The following is a 22,375-nucleotide window of genomic DNA, read 5'->3' as shown; positions in this document are numbered from 1 at the left end:
TTACTGGTGTCTTATTGCAGAAAAATAAGGATGGTCATGAGCAACCTATTGCTTTTATGAGTAGAGCGCTTCAAAATTTTGAATTAAATTACACCACCATGGAAAAGCAAGCCTATGTCGAAGTCAAATCTCTTAAGAATTTCAAAACTTATGTGGGTTACAGATATATTAACTCAAACTCATTGCTTAGGGACTCGTGCTAGGTGGGTTACTAAAATCTAAGAATATGATTTAGAGATTAGACCCACCAAGTTAGTCAAAGGTCAAGGCTTCGCTGAAATGATGACCGAAGGTAATGAGAAAGCTCTTGGTTTGATTTATCTTAACGATTCATCTTCACGTGAGCTGCAAAGATTAGGATAACATGAGTGGTACAAGGACATTATTTATCACTTGTTAAATCTTACATGTCCTAACCATTTAGGCGCTCATAAGAGAAGGACTCTTAGATTAAAAGCCACTAAGTATTGCCTCATGAAGGATGGCCTTGGATGGAGAAATCCTGAGGGTATAATACTTAGGTGTGTTGATGAAATTGAGTCCAAGAAGTTAATTTCTGAGTTTCATTTAGGATTTTGTGGTGGTCATTATGCTGCTAGAACTACTGCCCACAAAATTCTGAGAGCTGGTTATTATTGGCCTTTGATTTTTTCTGATGTGCATAAGTTTGTTAGAAGTTGTCAAGCCTGCCAACTGTTCACTGGGAAACAGAAGCTTGCTGCCCTGCCCTTACAACCTGTGGTTGTGGAGGCACCTTTTCAGCATTGGGGTCTGGACTTCATTGGGAAGTTTCATGAAAATTCTAGCAATGGCTACTCATGGATTTTGACTGCTATTGGTTATTTCGCTAAATGGGCCGAAGCCATCCCTATTAAAAATGCCACTGAAAAGGTCATTATGGATTTCATTGAAAATAATATCATTACTAGATTTGGTGTCCTTGCTAAGATCACTACTGATAATGCCAAGGCTTTTAGTTCTTCAGAATTTTCATCTTTTTGTTTCAAGTATGGCATTGTCTTATCTCATTCATCTAATTACTATCCTCAGGGTAATGGACTTGCTCAATCAAGTAATAAAATTTTTATAACCATTATCATGAAGATAGTAGGAGATAATAAGCGATCTTGGGATAGTAAAATCAAGTAAGCTTTATGGGCAGATATGATTACTAAAAAGAAAGCTACTGGTAAAAGTCCCTTTGAATCAGTTTATGGCTTGGATGTAACTTTACCTGTGCACCTTAAATTGCTAGCTTATCAACTCCTTCAACATTTTTCTACTAATTAAGATGTTCTTCAAAATGGAATTGATCAGATGGTGGAGTTGGATGAAACTCGTAGGACAACTTTTGATAATATGTGTAAAAGTCAATCTAACATTAAGAAAAACTTTGATAAATCATCTCGACCTAGATCTTTGTAGGTTGGAGATATGGATATCATTAAGAATGAAGAACCAGGAAAACATAAGAAATTTTACAGTTTGTGGCTGGGACCATACATTATTCAAGACATTGCTGGGCCAAATTCATTCCACTTGAGCAGATTGGATGGTGAACCACTTGACTTACCTACAAATGGCCAAATGCTCAAGTTATTTTTAAAAGATGACACTTGATGCCACTGGGCATTCTTTGTATTGTATTTCTAACCCTACACCTTGTCATTTCAGCATTTCATTTCTGTTTTAGGATTATATTTACTTTTCATGTTACTAGATAGGGTTAATAAATGGATAGCTTATATCTTTCCTGTGCTTAATGTTAGATGATGATTTTTGAATGGACGTTATATGAAGGTTTTTGAACGAACGCGATGGATAGAACAACACCCTTAGACGTGACGGTCGGGTGAGGAGAAATTGTGTCTACACAGGCGGTAGAATGCTGGGCGGTGAAGGCTGCTGTGATGAAGGTGTCTGAATGGAATGCACAATAGGAAGTCGCAAGGAAGGGAGAGTGTGGGCCGGTTGCTACGGGGTGGACTGCTGGTGTAGTGCAGAGGGTAATGCAGAGGACTCTTCCGCTGGCAAGAAACTGACAATGGTCTGTTGGCAGTAGCGTGGAGAGATGGTGGACCGAGGATGAGACGGTGAGTAGCACAGGGTGGTTTGTCAACCCAGGTATTTCATACAACGAGGATTTCCTGTGTTCTGTATAGAGTGCAGTGGCGGTAGCAGTATAACTGGTTAGCGATTGCGGGTTGTCGTGCAACCTGTGTATGGTAGCAGCAGAAGGAATTGGCGACGACATGTTTTTGTGAAGTTTTCGCAAGAGCCTGTCTGCTGTGTTGGTAGTGGCAGGGGGGCTAACCGCAACACAATTTGTTTTCATGAGGTTTTGCTTTGATATATATATATATATTTTGTTTGCTAATACATAACTTCTATATAGTTTGTTTGTTTGTTTTTTCTCTGAATTAATTTTTCTTTTTATATAAAACTTTTGTTTTTTTTTTAAAATTTTATATGCTTGTCTTTCTCTCTCCTTTTTTAATTTTTAATTTTATTTTTATGGCCAAAGGCCTTGGAGAGAAACTAGCTGAATGGAGAACCTACAACTTCCTAGAGAAATGCTCGAGTCTTGACGAAAACATTGTTGACGGAGTTTGATGGCTAAAAGCCGGGATCAGACGTGGCTTTGATACCAATGTAACGACCAAAAGTCGTATACGCAACAGAAATATTAAAATACTTTGTAGACAAAGACATCCATGGTAGGACAGTGATTGTAAATTGTATATTGTATAAAGAATTGTTGTATGATGATTACAAATGAGAATAAGGTCCTGTGTATATAGCCAGGTGAGTACCCTTTCACGAACAAGCATGCCTTTTCATTATTAACTAACTAACCATTAGTTAATTTACTTATTATTTATTATTATATATATATTATTATGATTAATATTTATTATCTATTTTTATTTATTTTTACATAATTTATGTTCATAACACTTGATAACACTGTTGATGACTTGGGTAAAGCTTGAAGGCAGAATTGATATTGGAGAGATGCTATGACTCTTTGAAGATATGAGGCAAAACTCCGTTACAGAATGCATGTTCTAGTAGCTGAGGAAGCTTGGCTCCTTGAAGAAGACTGATGAACCATTTGATGATTGACTACGATCTTGAAAGATCGAAGTCTGATATGTTATGGCACTGTGAGGAACCGAAAGCCTTATCGTAAAGATAGAGTGTAAAAGAATTTGGCTTCATGAAATGATTGAAAGGTCGAAGCCTTGGTATGACATAACAAAGAAGCCCTGTAGCTACCACTATATCTCCAGGGAAGAATAAGTAGCGGATGTTTTGATAATGTATGAGACCAACCAAGGATTGTGATGATTCCCTGATTGAGAGGGAGTAAGAAATCTCCTTAATGTTTGGGAAGGAGTAAGGATATATTCCCTAATCAAGAGGGAATGAGGATCTCCTCTTTGGTTGAGAAGGAGTGATGATGGACATCATATTCTCTTCGTCTTGTGTCTTGCACTAGGCCATGACTTGTAATTATACATCTAGTGAAGGCCATGCAGGGAGAATGGAGGATTGGTTACACATCTGGGATTGGTACTCCTTGAGGATTGGGAATCCAAGATAGGAAGTAGTTCTGTGGACCGACACTCTTTGAGGATTGGACAGGGAATCCAAGACAAGAGTGGTTGAAGAGGACCAATATTCTTTGAGGATTCAGAATCCAAGATGAGAATAGTCCTAGAAGGACATATGTGGTGAACATCTAGATGGCGTATGTGCCTTGAGAGGTAGATCTAGTTAGTTAAGGCCTAGTGGAGAGATAGAGCTTGTTAGTCAAGGCCTTGCTATGTTGACAATGCTGGTTATGATGTTTATGCTTAAAGAGAGCTTAACGATTTGACTCTTGTTATTAGAATATTTTAGTTTGAGAGTATCCTTGTACCGAGTGTACAATTATGAATACCTCCCTAGTTAAGAGGGGGTGTTGGAGAATGTATATGATTTTGGTCTTCATAATTGTATCAAAATAAATTTGATGTAAAAAGCAAAAAGAAGAAAAATAAAAATTTATTTTCAAGCATGGGTTTCGTGCTCAAAGAAATGATATTTTTATTAGTTAAGCATGTTCTTCATGCTTTTATAATTTGATGAAGTGAGTGTCAAAGTCCTACTTGAATCTATTGTAAAAAAAAGGAAAAAGATTTTTCAATTTGTAAATTGGGTTAAAACAACCTCTAGATTCCAAGTCGATCTGTGTCAAGTTAGCCCTGCCCCAATGGACATGTTTATTCGCACCCCTCTGGACAAGTATAAATAAAGGAGAGTTGAGCTCATTTGGAGATACATACTTCACATGTTTTGATTTTGAAATATCGTAGAGAGACATAGAAAAGAAGAAGAGGGCCGAAGTTTGAGATTGAAGAATATTTTCTCTTGAAATCTGATTTGTGAAAATTTTGCCTTGTTGAAGATTTGTTGCTGGTGTCTTGAGAATGGATTTGCATTACAGAAGGAAGGTTTGACTTGGCATCTAGAGGGTTGGTTGTGGGTCTTGGATATCTCAGTTGATTTGATTTTATAAGAAAAGAATTTTTTGGGTTTACCCCTTGGAGGGGTTTTGCCCTGGCTTGGAGGCTTAGAGCCTATATCTTGTGTTCTCTGTCTTCTTGTGATCTCCATGTTTTTACATTTGTAATTGCTTGATGAAAGAAGAAAAACATAAAAAAATAATGTCAACAAGTTCACAAGTAATTATCATGAAAGGAGAAATTACATTAATCTTGTAGCCTCCCTGTTTCTCCAACACATTCTGATGTGGTTAAGCAAGTTCCTATGGCATACAAGTCTGAAATATAATCTTTGTGGCATACAAATATCTATGGCATATGAATCTCTGTAGCATACAAGCTTGAATTATGATCTCTATGGCATACGAATATCTGTGGATACTAATTTCTGTGGCAAACAAGTCGGAAGTATGATCTCTGTGGCATACTAATCTCAGTGATAGACAAATCTATGTGGCATGCAAATGTTGGAGCAAATAACAAAGTTTGTACCTTGCTGAGGACTGATATTTGGCACCTTGTTGATACATGGTAACTTGTAGTTGTGGGCAATCTTATGGACAAATTTATTATTAATCTTGTGAATATACATAAGGAGAGTTGACTTGGCACTTGGATAGTTGGTCTTCTGGTCTAGTGAGATGTGACTTGGATTTCTCTTTTTTACAAACAATCTATAAGGAACATATTGTTGGGTTTTCCCCTTGTGGGTTTTGCCCTGCTCACTTGCCTAATTTTTCGTGTCTCTTGTCTCTTTGCGCATTAAGATCTCTACTTGCCTATTTAAATGTATAATTGCTTGATGACATAACTAAATAAAGTGAATGGTAAAAGAAAAACATATGTACATCTATCACAAGTAATTATCATGTTCAGAAATTCTAGCTATCATTCAAATTTCAACACAAGGGACCTACCAAAGTTGTTCAAGGTATGTGGACTGAAAGCGCTGTGGAAGCCCTACATCAACAAGTAAGTCAAGTGTGTCTTGTTCAAGGGTAGATTGGTTGTCATAAGTTGTTGACAACCTTGTCTAAGGGCTAATTGTAAGGGCCATGATCCGTGGTACAAGAGCACCATGTTTGTTTGTAATATAACAAGTTTTGGGTTGAAATCAATTTTAAAATTATTTTTTGTACTACATTGATTCATTGTTGTACATTTTTCGCTTTGCAACGTGCTTGTGTTGTGGCATTGTTTGTGATCATGTTTTTAGACATACGCCTGATTTTGAAGTGTTGAGGAAAAATCAACAACAACAACAACAACAGTGACAATGAGACATCGTACTCAACTTGATAGTGTTTATCATTCCTTCTAGGGCACTAGAATTGCTAGATGGCTACTTATTGTTGCCTACAACTAGTCCCCTATAATCCCAATTCTTGTTGGAAAAGTAACTAGGTTTGGTTTTCATAATTATCTTTGTACTTGTATGAATTTGTATTTCATGTAAATGAAGAAAAATAATTTTATTTAAGCATGGGTTTCATGCTCATGTCTAGGTTAAGCATGTTCTTCATGCTTATAGGGATTCTTCAGTCAAGAAGAATATTTGTCATACATTAAAGTCCCATTCGAGACTCCTTGTAACAAAAGAAAAATCTTATTTGAGTCATGTAAAGTCATTTTGTCCTCGTAGACCAAGCTGATCTTGTTGGGGCACCTTTGCGTTCTCTTGGATTACTATTAATGAGGGAGATTTTGTCCTCATTTGATGAAAAAAAGCAAGAAGTTCGATCACTATACAAGACAAGAAGGAAATCAGAGCGAAGACTAAGGAAAGAAAATAAACTCAAGGAAGAAGAAGAAGATGTGGATTTTTGGACTGTTTTGTTCCCACGTGCAAGTATGCTAGGGTTTCTGTGCGAGTTGCAGGGCCGAGGATTGTAGGTCCGAATTGCAGACCTGAAGCAAAGGGGTGAGACATTGAGTTGAAGTAGAGTTTGAGTTTGACCATCTTTGACTTGATAAGGTTTGACTCGCTTAAAGAAGGCTTTTGGAGGGTTGACTTGGTGCTGGAGGTGGTTTGGTCTTTGGGTCTTGGAAGTTTCATTTTGATCTGATTATGCAAGAAGAGGATTGTTTGGGTTTTCCCAAATTGTGGGGTTCTACCTTGGCTTGGAGCCTATATCTTGTGTTCTTGTGATCTTGATGCTTTCTGAGGAATAAATAATAAAGTAATAGAAGGCCAACAAATCTCACAAGTAATTATCAAGAAAGGTAAATCAACCTTAATTTACAATTTCCTTTATTTTTCCAACATGGTATCAGAGCTAAGGTTGGTAGGAGGCCAAATGATCACAAATTGTCGGCATTTTTGGAAGGAAAGAAAAGCTACAACGCTATTTTAGTCACAACTACAAGAAGGATCAGAAGTCTGCAAGAAGTAACAAATATGATACAAGCAAGATCTTGAAGATTCGAATTTCCTTTAAAGTCATCCCTCTGTGATTTTAGCACATATAAAAGTTTTTGTTCTCAAGTTTTGGGCATAACAAGTAATCCAAAATGAAGACGAGTTTCCTTGGATGACAACTATACGAGTTTTCTTCTAATGCAAATAGAGATGCAAATCTGAGCCTTCTCATTTAAACATGATTTGAGTTAACTATACAATGATCCGAATTATCATTCTATTGGCATTCTTGAAGAAGAACATATTTCACTATGACATTGTAACATCTAGAGCAAGGAGAAGTGCAACACCTTAAAAATATGTTTGGATTAGGTTTGGCTGATAATTCTGGGCCGAATCTCTTGATTAGTTCTGAAAAGTAGACCGAGTTCATCCAAGTAAAGCAAGGTCATAATACTACAACAATCTAAGATCCATACACCATTTCAAATGACAATAATCTACTGTAGGACTGAGGCCTATTATGGAAGACCAATATTCAAAGCTTTAAGGTATGCGAAGTCCGTTTAACATTATAGAACACTTGTGATTATGGTGAAAATGGTAAGGAACAATACCTCGGTGAAGAAGAATTACTAAGGAAGATCCGAAATGTTCCTGCACTGTAATAAGTTCCTGCACTCCACTCTCTCTATGGAAGCATGTGCACGAATCTAAGGGACACTACGGTGAAGTCAACATTGAAGGATTCAAGCATGTCATAAAGACCTAAACCCCATCAATAGAAGCCGAAATCTCTGCTAAAGAGTTGTAAAAAATCATAAAAAAGGTTATAATGAGAAGCTGTTGTGAAGCACTGTGACCAAGTGCATCTTCACAAGGAGTATTCTAGCCTAATGTGACAAGTTCTCAAGGAGTAGTAGGGGTGAAGAAAATTTGTTGTGTTTTTCTACTATCTTGACCAAGCTCAAAGAGGATTCGTCCAAGTTCTAAAAGTCGAGTTTATTCTGTGGTTTGGGCAAGCGAGGGTGTTATAGGGCCGAGAACAAGCCACATTTAAATCTATCTTGTAAAGTATATAAGATGCAATTAGGGTTATCCTAGGTACATAATTAAGGCATGCAAGAAAGATATTTCAAGGCTTGATCACTTGGAATATATGCGGATTGCATGATGAAGTATAGACCTTTGGACAACGATGTAAGTAGGACGGTTTGAGGGCTTTGTTCATCGAAAACGCTGCTATAGACTAGGTTCAGACCTATAGTGTGACTGAGGTTTGGGAAAGAAAATAAACTTTGTGTAACCGAATTTAAGGGTTGTGTTTTGGGCCGAGACTGATGGAGACAAGGTGCAGAGGGTGTGGTGCTAGTACAATTCTAAGAACAATGCCCTTGTTGTTAAGTGACTATACTTGTGTGCCCTAGTTGAGGGCTCCTTAAAATGATGTGTTTCCCTTCAAAGGCCGTTCTAAACTCTGTATTAAATTGCTCAATAACAATGCATAGAATGGGAGGCTGAGACCCTAAATGAAGAAAAAGGTATGACCACATTGTTTTGAGGGAATCCTAATCTTCAAGTGGGCCATTATCAATCATAGAGAATGCACTGTACTGAGAGTAGATCTGGGCATGAACAAAGGATATTTGGCCTAAGTTTAGAGGGTTGGTTCTGACTAGGAGGAGGAGTATTCTTATAGTAAAAAAAGGGACGAGACTTCTATGTAATTGTAGATTGAAGGAAGGGTTTGTTTTGGAGGTCGATTTGCCTAGTAGGCCTTCCAAAACAAGGTCGCGTATCTTTGTGGCAATGGCGCAGGAAGAGGGTCCTTTGGTGAGGGTTTTCTGTTGTGTTTTACAGGGACAAGGAATCCCTAGACAGGGCCAAATGGTGTAGGCTCAGATTTGAGATGGTTTAGATGTACAATGAGCGCAAGAGTTGATTCACTATTGTGTGGGCAGATTTGTGAAAACACTAAGGATAATAAAGCAATGGACATTCACTATCGAGTAGGTTGTGCTTGGAAGACCTTATGATAGTGATCTTGGAGCAACTAAGTCATTATTGAAAGGCAATTTGTTTGGTGCCATAAGGATTGTCAATTTGAAGCAACAATAAGACAATTAAAGGGTTGTCTATTGAAACCCTATGGATAGTCATGCAAGAGGCAACTAGAGGACTTACAAGAAGGTTTTCTTCAAGACCCTAGGAGTTGGCTATTTCTGAAAAGTCGGAACAACAAATAGAGGGCAAAATTATTTGAGTCTATGGAGCCGAGTTAATTGAAAGAGATTGATTGGAAAGGTTAACAAAGTTCTGTTCATGGTTGATTGAACAATAGATTGGCTAACCTCGTACAATGATAATCAGTCAACTGAAGGAATTGTGTGATGGACTGTCTTCAAGGCAAGAAGCAGTGCAATGCAGGAACTAGTGTTGAACACAATACAAGATGTAGTAGGTGAAGACCTCAAGTACAGGATCATATACTGTTAGGAGGCAGATTCAGAGCCCTAGTTCAAGAAGTTGCAAGATGATCAAACTCAGTAATAAGAGTGCTGGTTGAGGAAGCTGCAACTATAACAAGTATCTGATTTAAGGGAAGTATGAGTACTTCCGACACAAGCTGAGGCTTGTTGATGCACTCTCCTTGTTTGAGAGTGAGTGAGCATGGATTTCTCGTCTCAGGTTTAGAGGGAGTAAGGTTGGACACCGATTCTCCTTGTGTTAGGTATTATGGCAAATTAGGATTGATATCCTATGTCAAGTACATGGACATGGATCAGGAAAATGGTGGACTGGATAAACATCTTGGACAAACATCCTTGGGTCATGTACTGTGATGGATTAGGATGGAAATCCTAAGTCAAGTACGTGGATTTGGACAAAGAATGGTTTGGTGGACAAACATTTGCTTGAGGGAAATGGTTCGGTGGAGGACATACTTTGGGTATCCTAGGTGGAGTATGTACCTTGGAGAGGTGGTGTGGTGTCCCATGGAATGCCTCCCAACATTGTGCTTTGATCTTGTGGAAAGATAGTGTACCTATCAAGGCCTTGGTAATATGACAATGATGGCTATGATGATACTATCATCATTGATGCTTATCAATCCAGATTCCTTCTTATATGAATATTTCAACTTGAGGTAGACCTGTTGAGTCATTATGAATACGTCCCTAGTTAATAGGGTGTGTTGGAAAAGTAACTTGGTTTGATCTTCATAATTATCTTTGTACTTGTATCAATTTGTATTTCATGTAAGGAAGATTTTATTTATTTATTTAAGCATGGGCTTCATCAGGTTAAGCATGTTCTTCATGCTTCTTGGGATTGTTGAGTCAAGAAGAATATTTGTCATATATTAGAGTCCCATTTGGACTCTTTGTAACAAAAGAAATAAAATATTTTTTTTAGTCATGTAAAGTCGTTTTGTCCTCTAAGACCAAGTTTGCCTTGCCATGATAAGTCGGCCCTATTGGGGAACCTTTTCGTTCTCTCAGATGACTATATATGAGGGAGACTTTGTCCTCGTTTGATGAAAAAAAAAACAAGTTCGATCACTATACAAGACAAGAAGGAAATTTGAGTGAAGGCTAAGAAAAGAAGAGAAACTCATGGAAGAAGAAGCCATGGATTTTTGGACTGTTTTGCTCACACGTGCGAGTATGCTAGGGTTTCTGTGCGAGTTGCATGGCCATGGATTGTAGACTTGAGGTAGAGGGCTGAGACTTTGAGTTGAAGTAGAGTTTGTGGAGTTTGACCATCTTTGACTTGTTTAGAGAAGGCTTTTGGAGGACCTACTTGGTGCTTTGAGGAGGTTTGCCTTTCGGTTTGGGAAGTCTCATTTTGATCTGATTCTATAAAAAGAGGATTGTTTGGATAGTCCCCAATTGTGGGGTTTTGCCTTGGCTTGGAGCCTATATCTTGTGTTTTGTGTTCTTGTGATCTTCATACTTTGTAGGTTTTGGTAATTGCTTGATGAAGAATAAATAATAAAGTAATAAAAGGCCAACAAATCTCACAAGTAATTATCAAGGAAAATCAACCTTAATCTTCAATTTTCTTGATTTTCCAACAATTCTTCCTCAAGCTACTTGAGCCTAACCTAGAATTCTAGATGGAGCGTTGAATCCAATGGAGAATGATTGTGAAGCTTCTTCTCTTTCCATGTATCCCAAATGCCATTGGGAATTACCTTGTTGGACAAGACATGCATTAACATCAGACCTATTCTATGGTATTCCCATTTAAGAGGACTAGATGGAGTGGTGTGAGATGTAATTACATTCGATCATGTGAAATGGAGAAGGAGAGCCAACTAGCAAGGGCATTTTATACCCCCCATTTGCATGGCATGCAATTGATAAGACTGGTGGAAGGGGAATTTCCCTTCTCTTAAACCTTACGTTAACATCAACCTAGGGCTTTGGAACCACGCGACAAGAAGGAACTGTGATCAAAGGAGGGGGAGGAGGGATGCTCTTGCCCTCTTGTCATCACTTTCACTGGTTCACCTTCTTTCATGTTAACACCTATGTTTACCATTTTTTCTGCCTCTATGTTGAGATTTCTTTTTACTTGGAAATAGGCTATACCAAGGAAGGTGTGAGCTAGGGAGAGTGCAGTTTGGACTATATAGGGGACACTTGGTTCTTTGAACAGCTTGGTGGTCAGATTGATGAAATGATGATGGCTGAATGCTATAGTTGTTATCTGGTTGCTTTCTGGAATCTGCAGTCTGGGAGCACAGTGAGCCCTTGGTATGTTGCGAGCCTCTGTTTCATTGCTAGTTGCTGTATGTACACTCTGTGCTGTCTCAATTACTTTTTGACGGATGGGATCAAGGAGGATCTAGATGATCTCGACTCTTCACTATTTCAATGGAGATGGATCTTATGTGGCAATTGGATTGTGGATGCTGTTGCTTTAAAAATTATTTTGTATACAAATTTCAATAATTAAGCATTAAACGATCCTGCTATATTTATATTTATATTTTTTTCCATAATTTTGTAACATATGGGGCAGGTTCTCAGATGGGGGACCCTGTTGTCTTCTGCAATGTCTCCAGAAATTTTGCTGTCTTTCCATATGTTGCCAAGAATGTATGTCCAATGAAGATGTGGGTGATTTATGCCTGGACTAACGAGTTATAGGTTTCACAACCCATGTTGTCCTCTTCAGGGGTCTGCCAAGGAGCGCCATATGCTACCTAGTAGTTTTTGTTGTGTCCAGTGTCTGTCTGATACGTGAAATACCATCCAGTGTTAATGTAAATCTTATGAAACACAATTATTGCTGAAAACAAACTCTGAAAAGGGATTTGTGATCGTCATTTCATAAGCATGAGCAATATTCTAAGAATGTAATATAAGATTTAAAAACTTGAAAAATTGCTTATGATATGTGTTACATGCCTCAAAATCGTGGAAGAAACATTGGATTACTTCCAGGTTTCTGCTTTTTCACAATGTTTATGTTGCTTATATCTGTATGACGTGTACCAAGACACTACAACTGCTGTCTTCTTTTTTAAATGCTTGTTTTTGAATTTATTTTGATAATGATTCAGATGGTGTTCGACATTAACACAAAATTTTGGGAATATGCATATCAACTGACATTGCTTGGTAATTGGTTGAGAGTCTTAGTAGAGATCTGCTATGTTATGGCAATTCTTTTTATTTCATTGCTAATTTTCTTATGACTGGAGCAGGTCCGCATCTCAAAAATGGTTGAATCAGATAATCCCAAGTTCCGTGCGAAAGTTCCGGCCTGGCGTCATGCCAAGTGCTTCCTAGAGACTGGCTGGTGGACTAGTCCAATAGAGAAAATGCCCGGATGGGACAGCCTGACTGATGAAGATAAGGAATCTGTTAGAAGCATTGCAAAACCATACATTCAGGATACCAACCAAGGTATCATAGTTTGTTGAATCATAGTTAGTGGTGGAATGCTGCTAAAGTGATAAATATTATAAGGACAGCGCTATTATTTGTATTTCTGTGTAATATTTGCTTGTTACATTTTCACATTTCTGTATTTCAGATTCAAAAAATGATGTGGGTGAGCAGCTAGAAAAACCTCATCGGGAAGGGAAATCAAAGAAGCGTAAGCCTGATGAACATGAAGCATTGCCTGATAAAAAGCCAAATAAGGCGCCCTCAAATAAGAGTTCTGTGAAATTAGATAGTAATTTGGGAGAAGGATCTTCTGCAGAAGCCAGAGAGTTGGAATTGAAGCTGGAAAATCAAACAAAGGCATTGTGGAAGATCAAAGATAACTTACAGAAGCATGTCAAAACTGTGGAGTTGCGTGAGATGCTTGAATCTAATGGCCAAGATCCAAGTGGTTCGGAATATGAGTTGAGGGAACGATGGTATGTACTGGTAGAAATCAGAGATAACGAGGACATGAAATCAGGAATGAATTTATTATGCATAATATAATCATGATACATGGTGTGCCTTTGAATAATGTCATGGATTTCTCTGAATGCAAGATTTACTGCATACACTTTCCATATTATTCATAATTTTGTCTATGGAACTGCTTGTCTGAATGACCCATTCTTCTTCATAGGAATAGTGGAATTCAGTTTTTGATTGTACAATCTGTAGCATGTTTGTCCCGGACATGTTGATTTTTCCGTTCAGCTGAAAACTTGTTTTATGTTTCAGCTTCTTCTCATTGATGTCTTGAAATATTTCATTCCAGCTCTTCACTTGGCCAGTTCTGTAATTCCAACTTTCTGTACTTCGTGCCAACACCAGTCTTCTTCTCTAATTTATATATTATATATTTGCCTTGGGTTTGTGTATCCTTGTGCTCATTTTGTATATTGAAGTTTTCTGTTCATTGTTTGTTTGTGCTCATTTTCTCTCTTACTGCATACGATATCCAAAGTTGTCTTGGAATAGAAACTTTTTGTTTGTATTCAAATCCTTTTAATTTTATTTTGAAATCTTACCAGTTTCTGCCAAGCAGTATGGTGCATCAGTTATCTTAATTCCCTTTCTTTTCCAGATTCTTTTGCTATGATTGGTAATCTCATATTGAATAACCAACAAGTATCGCTTTACTCCTTATAGTGCTTCATCTTAAAGGTATTATGTGTGAAAATTCTATTACTGCAGCAACTGATTTATTTTTCCTACTTATTCTTCAACAAGTTATTTACGAAATCGCTTCAGTAAATATTAAAATAAACTCTATTGCAGATATCACACCATAGAACAGAAACAAAACATGCACAAAAATCAAACACATCAACATAGTTATTTTTGGACGAATGTCTCTGGAAAAACCCAATGCGAGAAAACCGATGCAGCAGAGGAGCATTTTATTAATCACCGTTTCATGAGTACAACTGGGTGCCAAACAGACTCACCCAACAAAGATAAATTCTCCAGCACCTCCCTTAGATTCAGCGTCAGCCTTGCTGGCCTCTGCGCAGCTTCGAGACCCTTTGCTTCAGATCCCGCCTCTCTGCGTCACCCATGCAGGCCATCCAGTGACTGTGCCGTCCTGCTGCCTCTGCGTCTTCCTGAGAGGCTCTACGTCTGCCTCTCTAATCTTTGCGTTGATCTTCTGGTACTGTTCCTGCTTCTTTGTTCTATACTCGCTACCTCTTGTTGCAATCCAGTTTTCTAGTTCGAATTTCTCAACGAACCTCGCTCCAGAAATCGAACTCACTGGTCTCCCTCAGTGTGTCTCCAACTGACACTCAAGTCCCCTCTTATACTTTTCTTGTTGATGAATCAACGACCAAGATTAAGTCCCTAATCAACGGCTAAGATTAAAGTAGACTCTATCCTTATCTTTTGGAAGCTTCTCATCCTTATCTTTATTAATACCCATTAATATTTTTATTTTCCTAAGTTTAGAGTTAGGAACTCATTAAAGATATTAATTAGTTTATAACTCCTCATTCAGATGGATTTTTCCAAAACGATTTCTGGGTTTTGGAGACCTCATGTACTTTAGCCTGTCCACGAATTGTCATGGCTAGAGCACATCCAATGCTACCCCAAATCAACACTTCCTCTTAGTGGGAATGTGCTCTAGTAATACTCCACACTGAGCATCACTTTGATTATATGGCACCAATACCTCTGCTGATGTTAGGCCTCCTCGCCCAGCATCCTATGCACTGCTACATCCTGTACTGGTGCCCATGGCTCTGCCACTGCCACTGCTGCATCCGTACGACAGCTCCCTCTGCATCCGTGCTGGTGGTGGTCCTTCTTCCCAACACTGCATCTGCACTGCAACTCCCTCTGCATCCATGTTGCTGGTGGTCCTTCTTCCCAACATTTCATTTGCACTGCAACCTCTTCTCATTATGTTGCATCGTGCTACTGCTAACTGCAACATCATACACATTTCTGCTACTGAAATGGATTATCATCCCCATCTTCTCCTTGAAATAATCAAACTTTGTTCTTCCAAGAGCCTTGGTAAGAATGTATGTCACCTATTTTTTCTATAGGACTGTAGCTCAACTATACAACTTGTTGGACACAGTCTCTAATAAAGTGACACCGAATATTAATATGCTTTGACCGATCGCGAAACTGTTAAGTTATGGTATGTTCTATGCTTATAACAGTTTACTTCTTTTTCTTATTATATTCCACCGATTAGCAATCACATGTACATAAAGTAAAGTGCAGATAGAACATTAAACGATCGACAGAAAACAAGCCAAGACAAGAGACACAAGATGTGGCGGCTAGCCAGGGACAAACCCCACAATGTGTGGGGAAACCCTTTGATCAAATCTTCTTTTATCTTCAATAATTCAGCAGAGAGAAATAGTACAATAAATCTGATTCATATCAGCAGTAGCAAACCCTAGATCAGTAGCATCAGTATTAGCGGTTTCATTATCAAACTAGGGCAGATCATATTTCACAAACCGACAGTCAGATTGACTTTATTCAACCACCAAAAGTTTCGGCTTCCAGAGGAGGTTCAGATGAACCTACAGCGCATTTCAAATGAGGAGATCTTCTAGGCCACGCAAGTCAATCTTTACTTCTGCAGTTGCAGCTTCAGTTTCAGCAGTTTCCGGCTTCAAACTAGGGCAGTCGATATCTTGCAAACCGTTCGTCGGATTGACTTCATTCCACAACCAAAAGTTGCGGCTTTCAAAGGAGGTTCAAATGAACCTACAACGCAGTTCCAAAGAGGAGATATTCTAGGCCACGCAAGTCAATCTTTACTTCTGCAGTTGCAGCTTCAAATTCAACAGCTTCCGGCTTCACATGTGTGAGAGAGAGACCCATTTCAGCGCAGTAGAGAAGAGACTCATATCTGCGCAGTAGAGAGAGAGAGATGTGATGAGATGAGTGAGACCAAATGAGGAAAAGTCCTCTTATATTTATACACAACGTTGGTGGGTGAATAGATGCGACTGTTGGGCTTCTGAGCCTACATGAGTTGTAGGTCGGCTTGATAATCATAATAATTCCATAATCAAAATAAATTCATATCTCCATGAATACTTATCGAAATTGGATGATCTTTATATCAATTCTACACCTCTCGACGAGAGGAATCTAATAAAAATATTATTAGCCATGAATAAGATGACCCACATGAAGTTTTGCCCTGGTTGCCAGTTTTAACACTCCCTCTCAACCATGGAGAACTTCATCTGCAATCTGTCTATCGGTCGTTACTATTCATCCATCAAATGCACTGCCTTGTACAGCCTGACCCTTGCCCTGCTCTGCTCTATTTTGCCTGTTCTGCTTTGTCTTGTTCTGCCCTGCACTGATCTGTACTGTTTTGTTCTGTTCTGCTCTGCTCTTGCATTGTTCTGTTCTACTCTGCTTTTGTCCGAATTTGAAGAAGAAGAAATGATCGAGGATGTATCATACTGACTCAAAGTCAGTCTCAGAGTATGTACCACTGGTCCCAGACCAGTCTCAACCAACCCAAAGTCAACGTCATAGTGAGTACAACTCCAATGGTCCCAGACCAATATCATCCTCCACTGACTCAAAGTCAGTCTCAGAGTATGTACCACTGATCCTAGACCAGTCTCAACCGACCCGAAGTCAGCGTCATAGTATGGTACAACTCCTACCACTGGTCCCAAAACAGTATCATTGATCCCAGATCAATGGAGGTCATCCTAGCGTAGGGAGTACGGTAGTTACAACGATGCGTCCATCGGTACTACTATGGTCCCTAACTTCATTTCCCTGCTCCTTGATCATATGAGAGGTACTTCCCATGAGTCCCAGACTGCATGGGTAGGATGCCTCGACAGGAGAACTAATCAATCCTGTCCTCACAGGAGAACACATCAATCCTGCTACAATTGCCATGGAGAACACATCAATCCAGGCCTCACAGGAGAACACATCAATCCTGCTACAATCGCCGTGGAGAACACATCAATCTAGGCTGCCATGGAGAACACATCAATCCAGGCCTCACAGGAGAACTAATCATCCTGCTACACAGGAGAGCGAATCATCCTGCTACACAGGAGAGCGAATCATCCTGTTCCCCAAGAGAGTGAATCTTCTTGTCCCACAAGAGAGCGAATCATCTTGTTCCAGTGTGCACCACCAGGGGAGGGTGAGTCACCCTGTGGTCATATGTTGCTCCAGTAGGAACCGCAAGCCCTCAGAGCTCCCAGAGCTCAATGTATGCAACATGTAGGACCTTTGTACAAGGGTTTCTTGCCGACTCCAAGTCGTTTGGGAAAATCACAGATTAGATCTTGCCTCGGGGCTTTGACAAGGTGTATCAACCTGTACATCATCTTAATGTGATGGAGCTTCCTTGCTCATCGACTTACCATATCCCAGATGATGTCTATCTTCTGGAGCAATTGACGAATACGAGATTCCTCAATAATCGAATCCCACCTCTGGTTGTTACAGAGCCTCACAGTGGTATCCAATGTAAATCCAAACAGCTCACTGAAGAGCTTTCGCAACCAGACTGCCTCACACGAGGTTATGCTAGCAACAATATATCCTGCTTCGGCGGTGCTCAAAGCCACCGACTTCTGCTTCCTGCTCATCCAGGATATCGAAGCAGATCCCAAGGTGAAACAGTACCTGGAAGTGCTCTTACGGTTCACCACACTGCCTGCCCAATCAACATTAGCATATCCAAGTAGTCTCACATCTCCGGCAGTGTATCTTAATCCATGAGAGATTGTGTCCTGAAGATATCTCAGAAGATTCCTGGCATCAATCTAGTGAGGCTCAACCAAATATGAGCTCACAATGCTAACTGCAAAACATATGTTCGGACGGAGGTTCACCAAGAACATCAATGCGAATGAGTTTTTGAAACTCAGAGGCATTTCCCAAGTCTGGTCTGACATCACTACCATATAACTTCTAAAAGTTAAGATCCTCGAGGTAGTCACAGGCTTGCAGTCCATCATACCGAATCTTTCCAATATATTTACCACATATTTTCCTTGAGATAGGAAAATTTTCCTTGGCTTCTGTCACACTTCAAGTCCTTGGTCCTTCATTTCAAATTCAGAAGCCATCTCCCTCTTACATTTGTGAATGAGAGGGTTTGCACCTGTTAGAAAGAGGTCATCCACATACAACACCAGTATGAGAGGCTTGTCATCTTCAACCTTAAAGTAAAGGTTAGGATCGGCTTCACTCCTAGTGAATCCTAGCTTCATCAAGTAGCTATCGATCCTCTCATACCATGCTCGGGGTGCTTGCTTCAGCCCATAGAGAGCTTTCTTCAACCTGCATACATGAGATTTTCAATCATAAATCTCAAATCCTTCAGGTTGCTCCACATAGACCTCTTCTTTGATAGAACCAAGCAAGAACGCGGTCTTAACATCCATCTGATGTAGGTTCCATCCTTGTGAAGCCACAAGGGCTATGATCAAGCGGATGGTGTATATCTGGCAACAGGTGCAAATATCATAGTCTATACCTCCCTTCTGAGATAAACCACGAGCAACAAAATGAGCCTTATACTTTTCCATACTTCCATCTGCTGCATGCTTTATCTTGTAAAGCCATTTTGAAGTAACAATTGTCTTGTCCAGGGTCTGGGAACTACTTCCCAGACATCATTCTCCATAATAGACTCATATTCTATGGTCATAGCATCCTTCCATAGTTAATGCTTGATGACATCTGAGAATGATGAAGGTTCATTTTGTATGATCGTGCTCATGATGGTGAGGTATCCCTGATACCTGTTAAGTTTCTTACTTTCACGAAAGGTTCCTCGGGGTGCAGCATGTCCTTCAGCATCATCAAGTTACCCCTTAAACCATGAAGGCCTCTTCCTAGAAGAGGAAGGCTCATATGGAGGAGGATCAATCGGATCCATGGGTTCTTCTACATCAGGCATTGATTCATCATCCTTTTCTTTCGGTTCCCTGGTGTCGGCTTCTTGAGAGCTCCTTAAAGTCGGAAGATTGATCACCTTGCTGAGAGCCATATCTTCGTCAAAGGTGACATCATGACTAATTATGACTTCCCTTTGACCGGCTACATAGATTCTATAGCCTTTAGTATTTTCACCATAGCCCACGAAAATTCCCTTCTTTCCAGATGCTCCCAATTTATTTCTTTTCTCTTTCGGCACATGAAAGTATACAGGGCTTCCAAAAATTTTAAAATGAGAAACATCAGGTTTCTTACCAGTGAATTTTTCTTCAGGAGTCTTGGAACCCAATGCTTGATGAGGGCATCAATTTTGTACATATACGGCAGTGTTTGCAGCTTCAGCCCATAGAAACTTAGGAAGACTTTGATCATGTAGCATGGCTCGGACAGCGTCCATAATTGTGCGGTTCTTCCTTTCTGCCACACCATTTTGTTCAGGAGTATATGGTGTAGTAGTCTCCCTCTTGATGCCAACCTCTTTACAAAAATCATGGAACTCGTTAGATTCATATTCAGTCCCATTGTCAGTTCTTAAGATCTTGATCTTCTTTTCGGTTTGATTTTCGAATAGGGCTTTGAAGTGTCGGAACCAAGGGAACACTTCATCCTTCTTTTTCAAGAAGTATATCCAGGTCTTTCGAGAATGGTCATCTGTAAAAGTGAGATAATATGAGTATCCTCCCAAGGAGTTCACAGGCATCATACCTGATATGTCTGAGTGAACTAGTTGTAATATATCGGAGGTCTTGCTTTGACTTGAAGGGAATGGTCCCCTTTTGAGCTTTCCTTCGGCACATCCCAGACATACACCTTCTTTCTCTACTTGGAATTCAGGCATCCCTGTTACCATCTGTCTTACATCAGGTAGAGCTTTGTAATGAAGGTGGGCAAACCTCAGATGCCAAAGTTCGGACTGAAGCGTTGTGTCACAAGACATGACACCTAGCGGACTTCCACCGACTTGATATAAAGAATCAACTCGAAACCCAAGAGTGAAAGCATCTTTAACATTATTTTTCCATATGCGTACCTTACCAACGCTGAAGGTTACTTTATAGCCTTTGTCTTCCATTGCCGAGATGGATACCAGGTTCTTTTTGAGATCAGGTACATATAATACATCTTGTAAGTGAATCGTATTACCTTGATTCAATTTAAGAGAAACATTGCCTACACCTTTCACTGGGTATTTCATGTCATCTCCAAGGACAATTTCCAGGTTAGTTTCTTTCTCTACCAGATTATAGAGTACTTCTTTGTAACCAGTGAAGTGTCTTGAGGCACCACTATCAATGAGCCAAATTCCCATTGAGTCCGAAGGAGCGGAGGTAGATAGAGCAGCTGGTAGATAATATTCAACCTGCTTATCGTCAACAGTGTTAGATTCATACCTGGAATTTCTAGCCTTCTTGAATGGTTGCCCTCTTCCTTGATTTCCCGCATTCCTTTTTCCTTTGTTGTTGAATTTTCCATTCCTTAGATTACCATGAGAGGGATTTTGATCATCGTCACGGTGAGAGTCCTTTCTATCAGGGCATTCCCTTGCATAGTGACCTGCTTTATTGCAAATGAAACATCGTCCTTTTCTTCCACCTTTAAATCCAACCTTTCTTTTCGATTTAGACCCAGAATTATTTCTTTTCTTGGCATGAGAAGAAAAAGCAGCAGGAGGACCTTTAGGCAAGGGCATTTCCTGCTCTTCTACCCTTGTTTGTTCTTGAATGCATCTAGCCATTAATTCCTCGAAACTAGGAATTACATTATTGTTCAGAAGAGTAGTCCTGAACACATACCATTCAGATGGTAATCCTCCGAGAGTTGTGAGTGCCATTTCTCTGTCAGTAATGGTTTCCCCAATAAATAGGAGATCGTTCTTGATCTCGGTGATTCTTAAGAAGCATGCTTGCATACTTTCATCTTTACCCTTCTTGATTTCCCTCAACTTATTTCTAAGAAACAAAACTTGATTTGCATCATTAACTTTAAATAAACTCACCAGTCTGTCGTAGATTTCCTTGGAGGTGTCTAGATCAGAGATGTAGGCCACCAAGCGCTTGTCGATAGAGTCCCGGATGATCTTCTTTGTTTTGGCTTCTCCATTTTTCCATTTGCTCCAGGCAGCAGCGGATGCATTTGATGAAGGCTCAACAATATTGCCTCTTACATGGTTCAGCACTCCTTGATCTTCAAGGGTTAGATCGATAGACATATTCCATCCGTGATAGTCAGCTTTCTCACGGAGCTTGTATTCGGCAGGAAAGAGTGTTGAGGACCCCATAGTTCTTTTAGGATAGCCTTGCCAATCTTCTCTTCAATGATTGCTCTTGCTCTTGCTCGGGCTTTGTCTTCACCTCAGCTCTGATACCATGTTAAGTTATGGTATGTTCTATGCTTATAACAGTTTACTTCTTTTTCTTATTATATTCCACCGATTAGCAATCACATGTACATAAAGTAAAGTGCAGATAGAACATTAAACGATCGACAGAAAACAAGCCAAGACAAGAGACACAAGATGTGGCGGCTAGCCAGGGACAAACCCCACAATGTGTGGGGAAACCCTTTGATCAAATTTTCTTTTATCTTCAATAATTCAGCAGAGAGAAATAGTACAATAAATCTGATTCATATCAGCAGTAGCAAACCCTAGATCAGTAGCATCAGCATTAGCGGTTTCATTATCAAACTAGGGCAGACCATATCTCACAAACCGACAGTCGGATTGACTTCATTCCACCACCAAAAGTTTCAGCTTCCAGAGGAGGTTCAGATGAACCTACAACGCAGTTCAGATGAGGAGATCTTCTAGGCCACGCAAGTCAATCTTTACTTCTGCAGTTGCAGCGTCAGTTTCAGCGGTTTCCGGCTTCAAACTAGGGCAGTCGATATCTTGCAAACCGTTCGTCGGATTGACTTCATTCCACCACCAAAAGTTGTGGCTTTCAAAGGAGGTTCAGATGAACCTACAGCGCAGTTCCAAAGAGGAGATCTTCTAGGCCACGCAAGTCAATCTTTACTTCTGCAGTTGCAGCTTTAAATTCAACAGCTTCCGGCTTCAC

General features: G+C 39.6%; 1 protein-coding gene across 1 annotated transcript in view; it reads left to right on the top strand.

Annotated features, from left to right (window-relative positions):
* Positions 1–22,375, top strand: part of PARP1 (poly(ADP-ribose) polymerase 2) — a 517,112-nt gene that overhangs the window by 138,267 nt on the left and 356,470 nt on the right. Inside the window, exons 4-5 of the mRNA XM_089445250.1 lie at positions 12,629–12,830; positions 12,961–13,291. Of these exons, the coding sequence (XP_089301376.1) occupies positions 12,629–12,830; positions 12,961–13,291 (533 nt within the window). The remainder of the gene's footprint in view (positions 1–12,628; positions 12,831–12,960; positions 13,292–22,375) is intronic.

The sequence above is a fragment of the Pinus tabuliformis genome, chromosome 9, assembly GCF_031772625.1.
Source record: "Pinus tabuliformis cultivar Carrire ecotype Pingquan chromosome 9, CPIR1, whole genome shotgun sequence".
Taxonomy (NCBI): Eukaryota; Viridiplantae; Streptophyta; class Pinopsida; order Pinales; family Pinaceae; genus Pinus; species Pinus tabuliformis.
The sequence above is the reverse complement of the archived record's forward strand: the minus strand, read 5'-3'. Positions and strand labels throughout refer to the sequence as shown.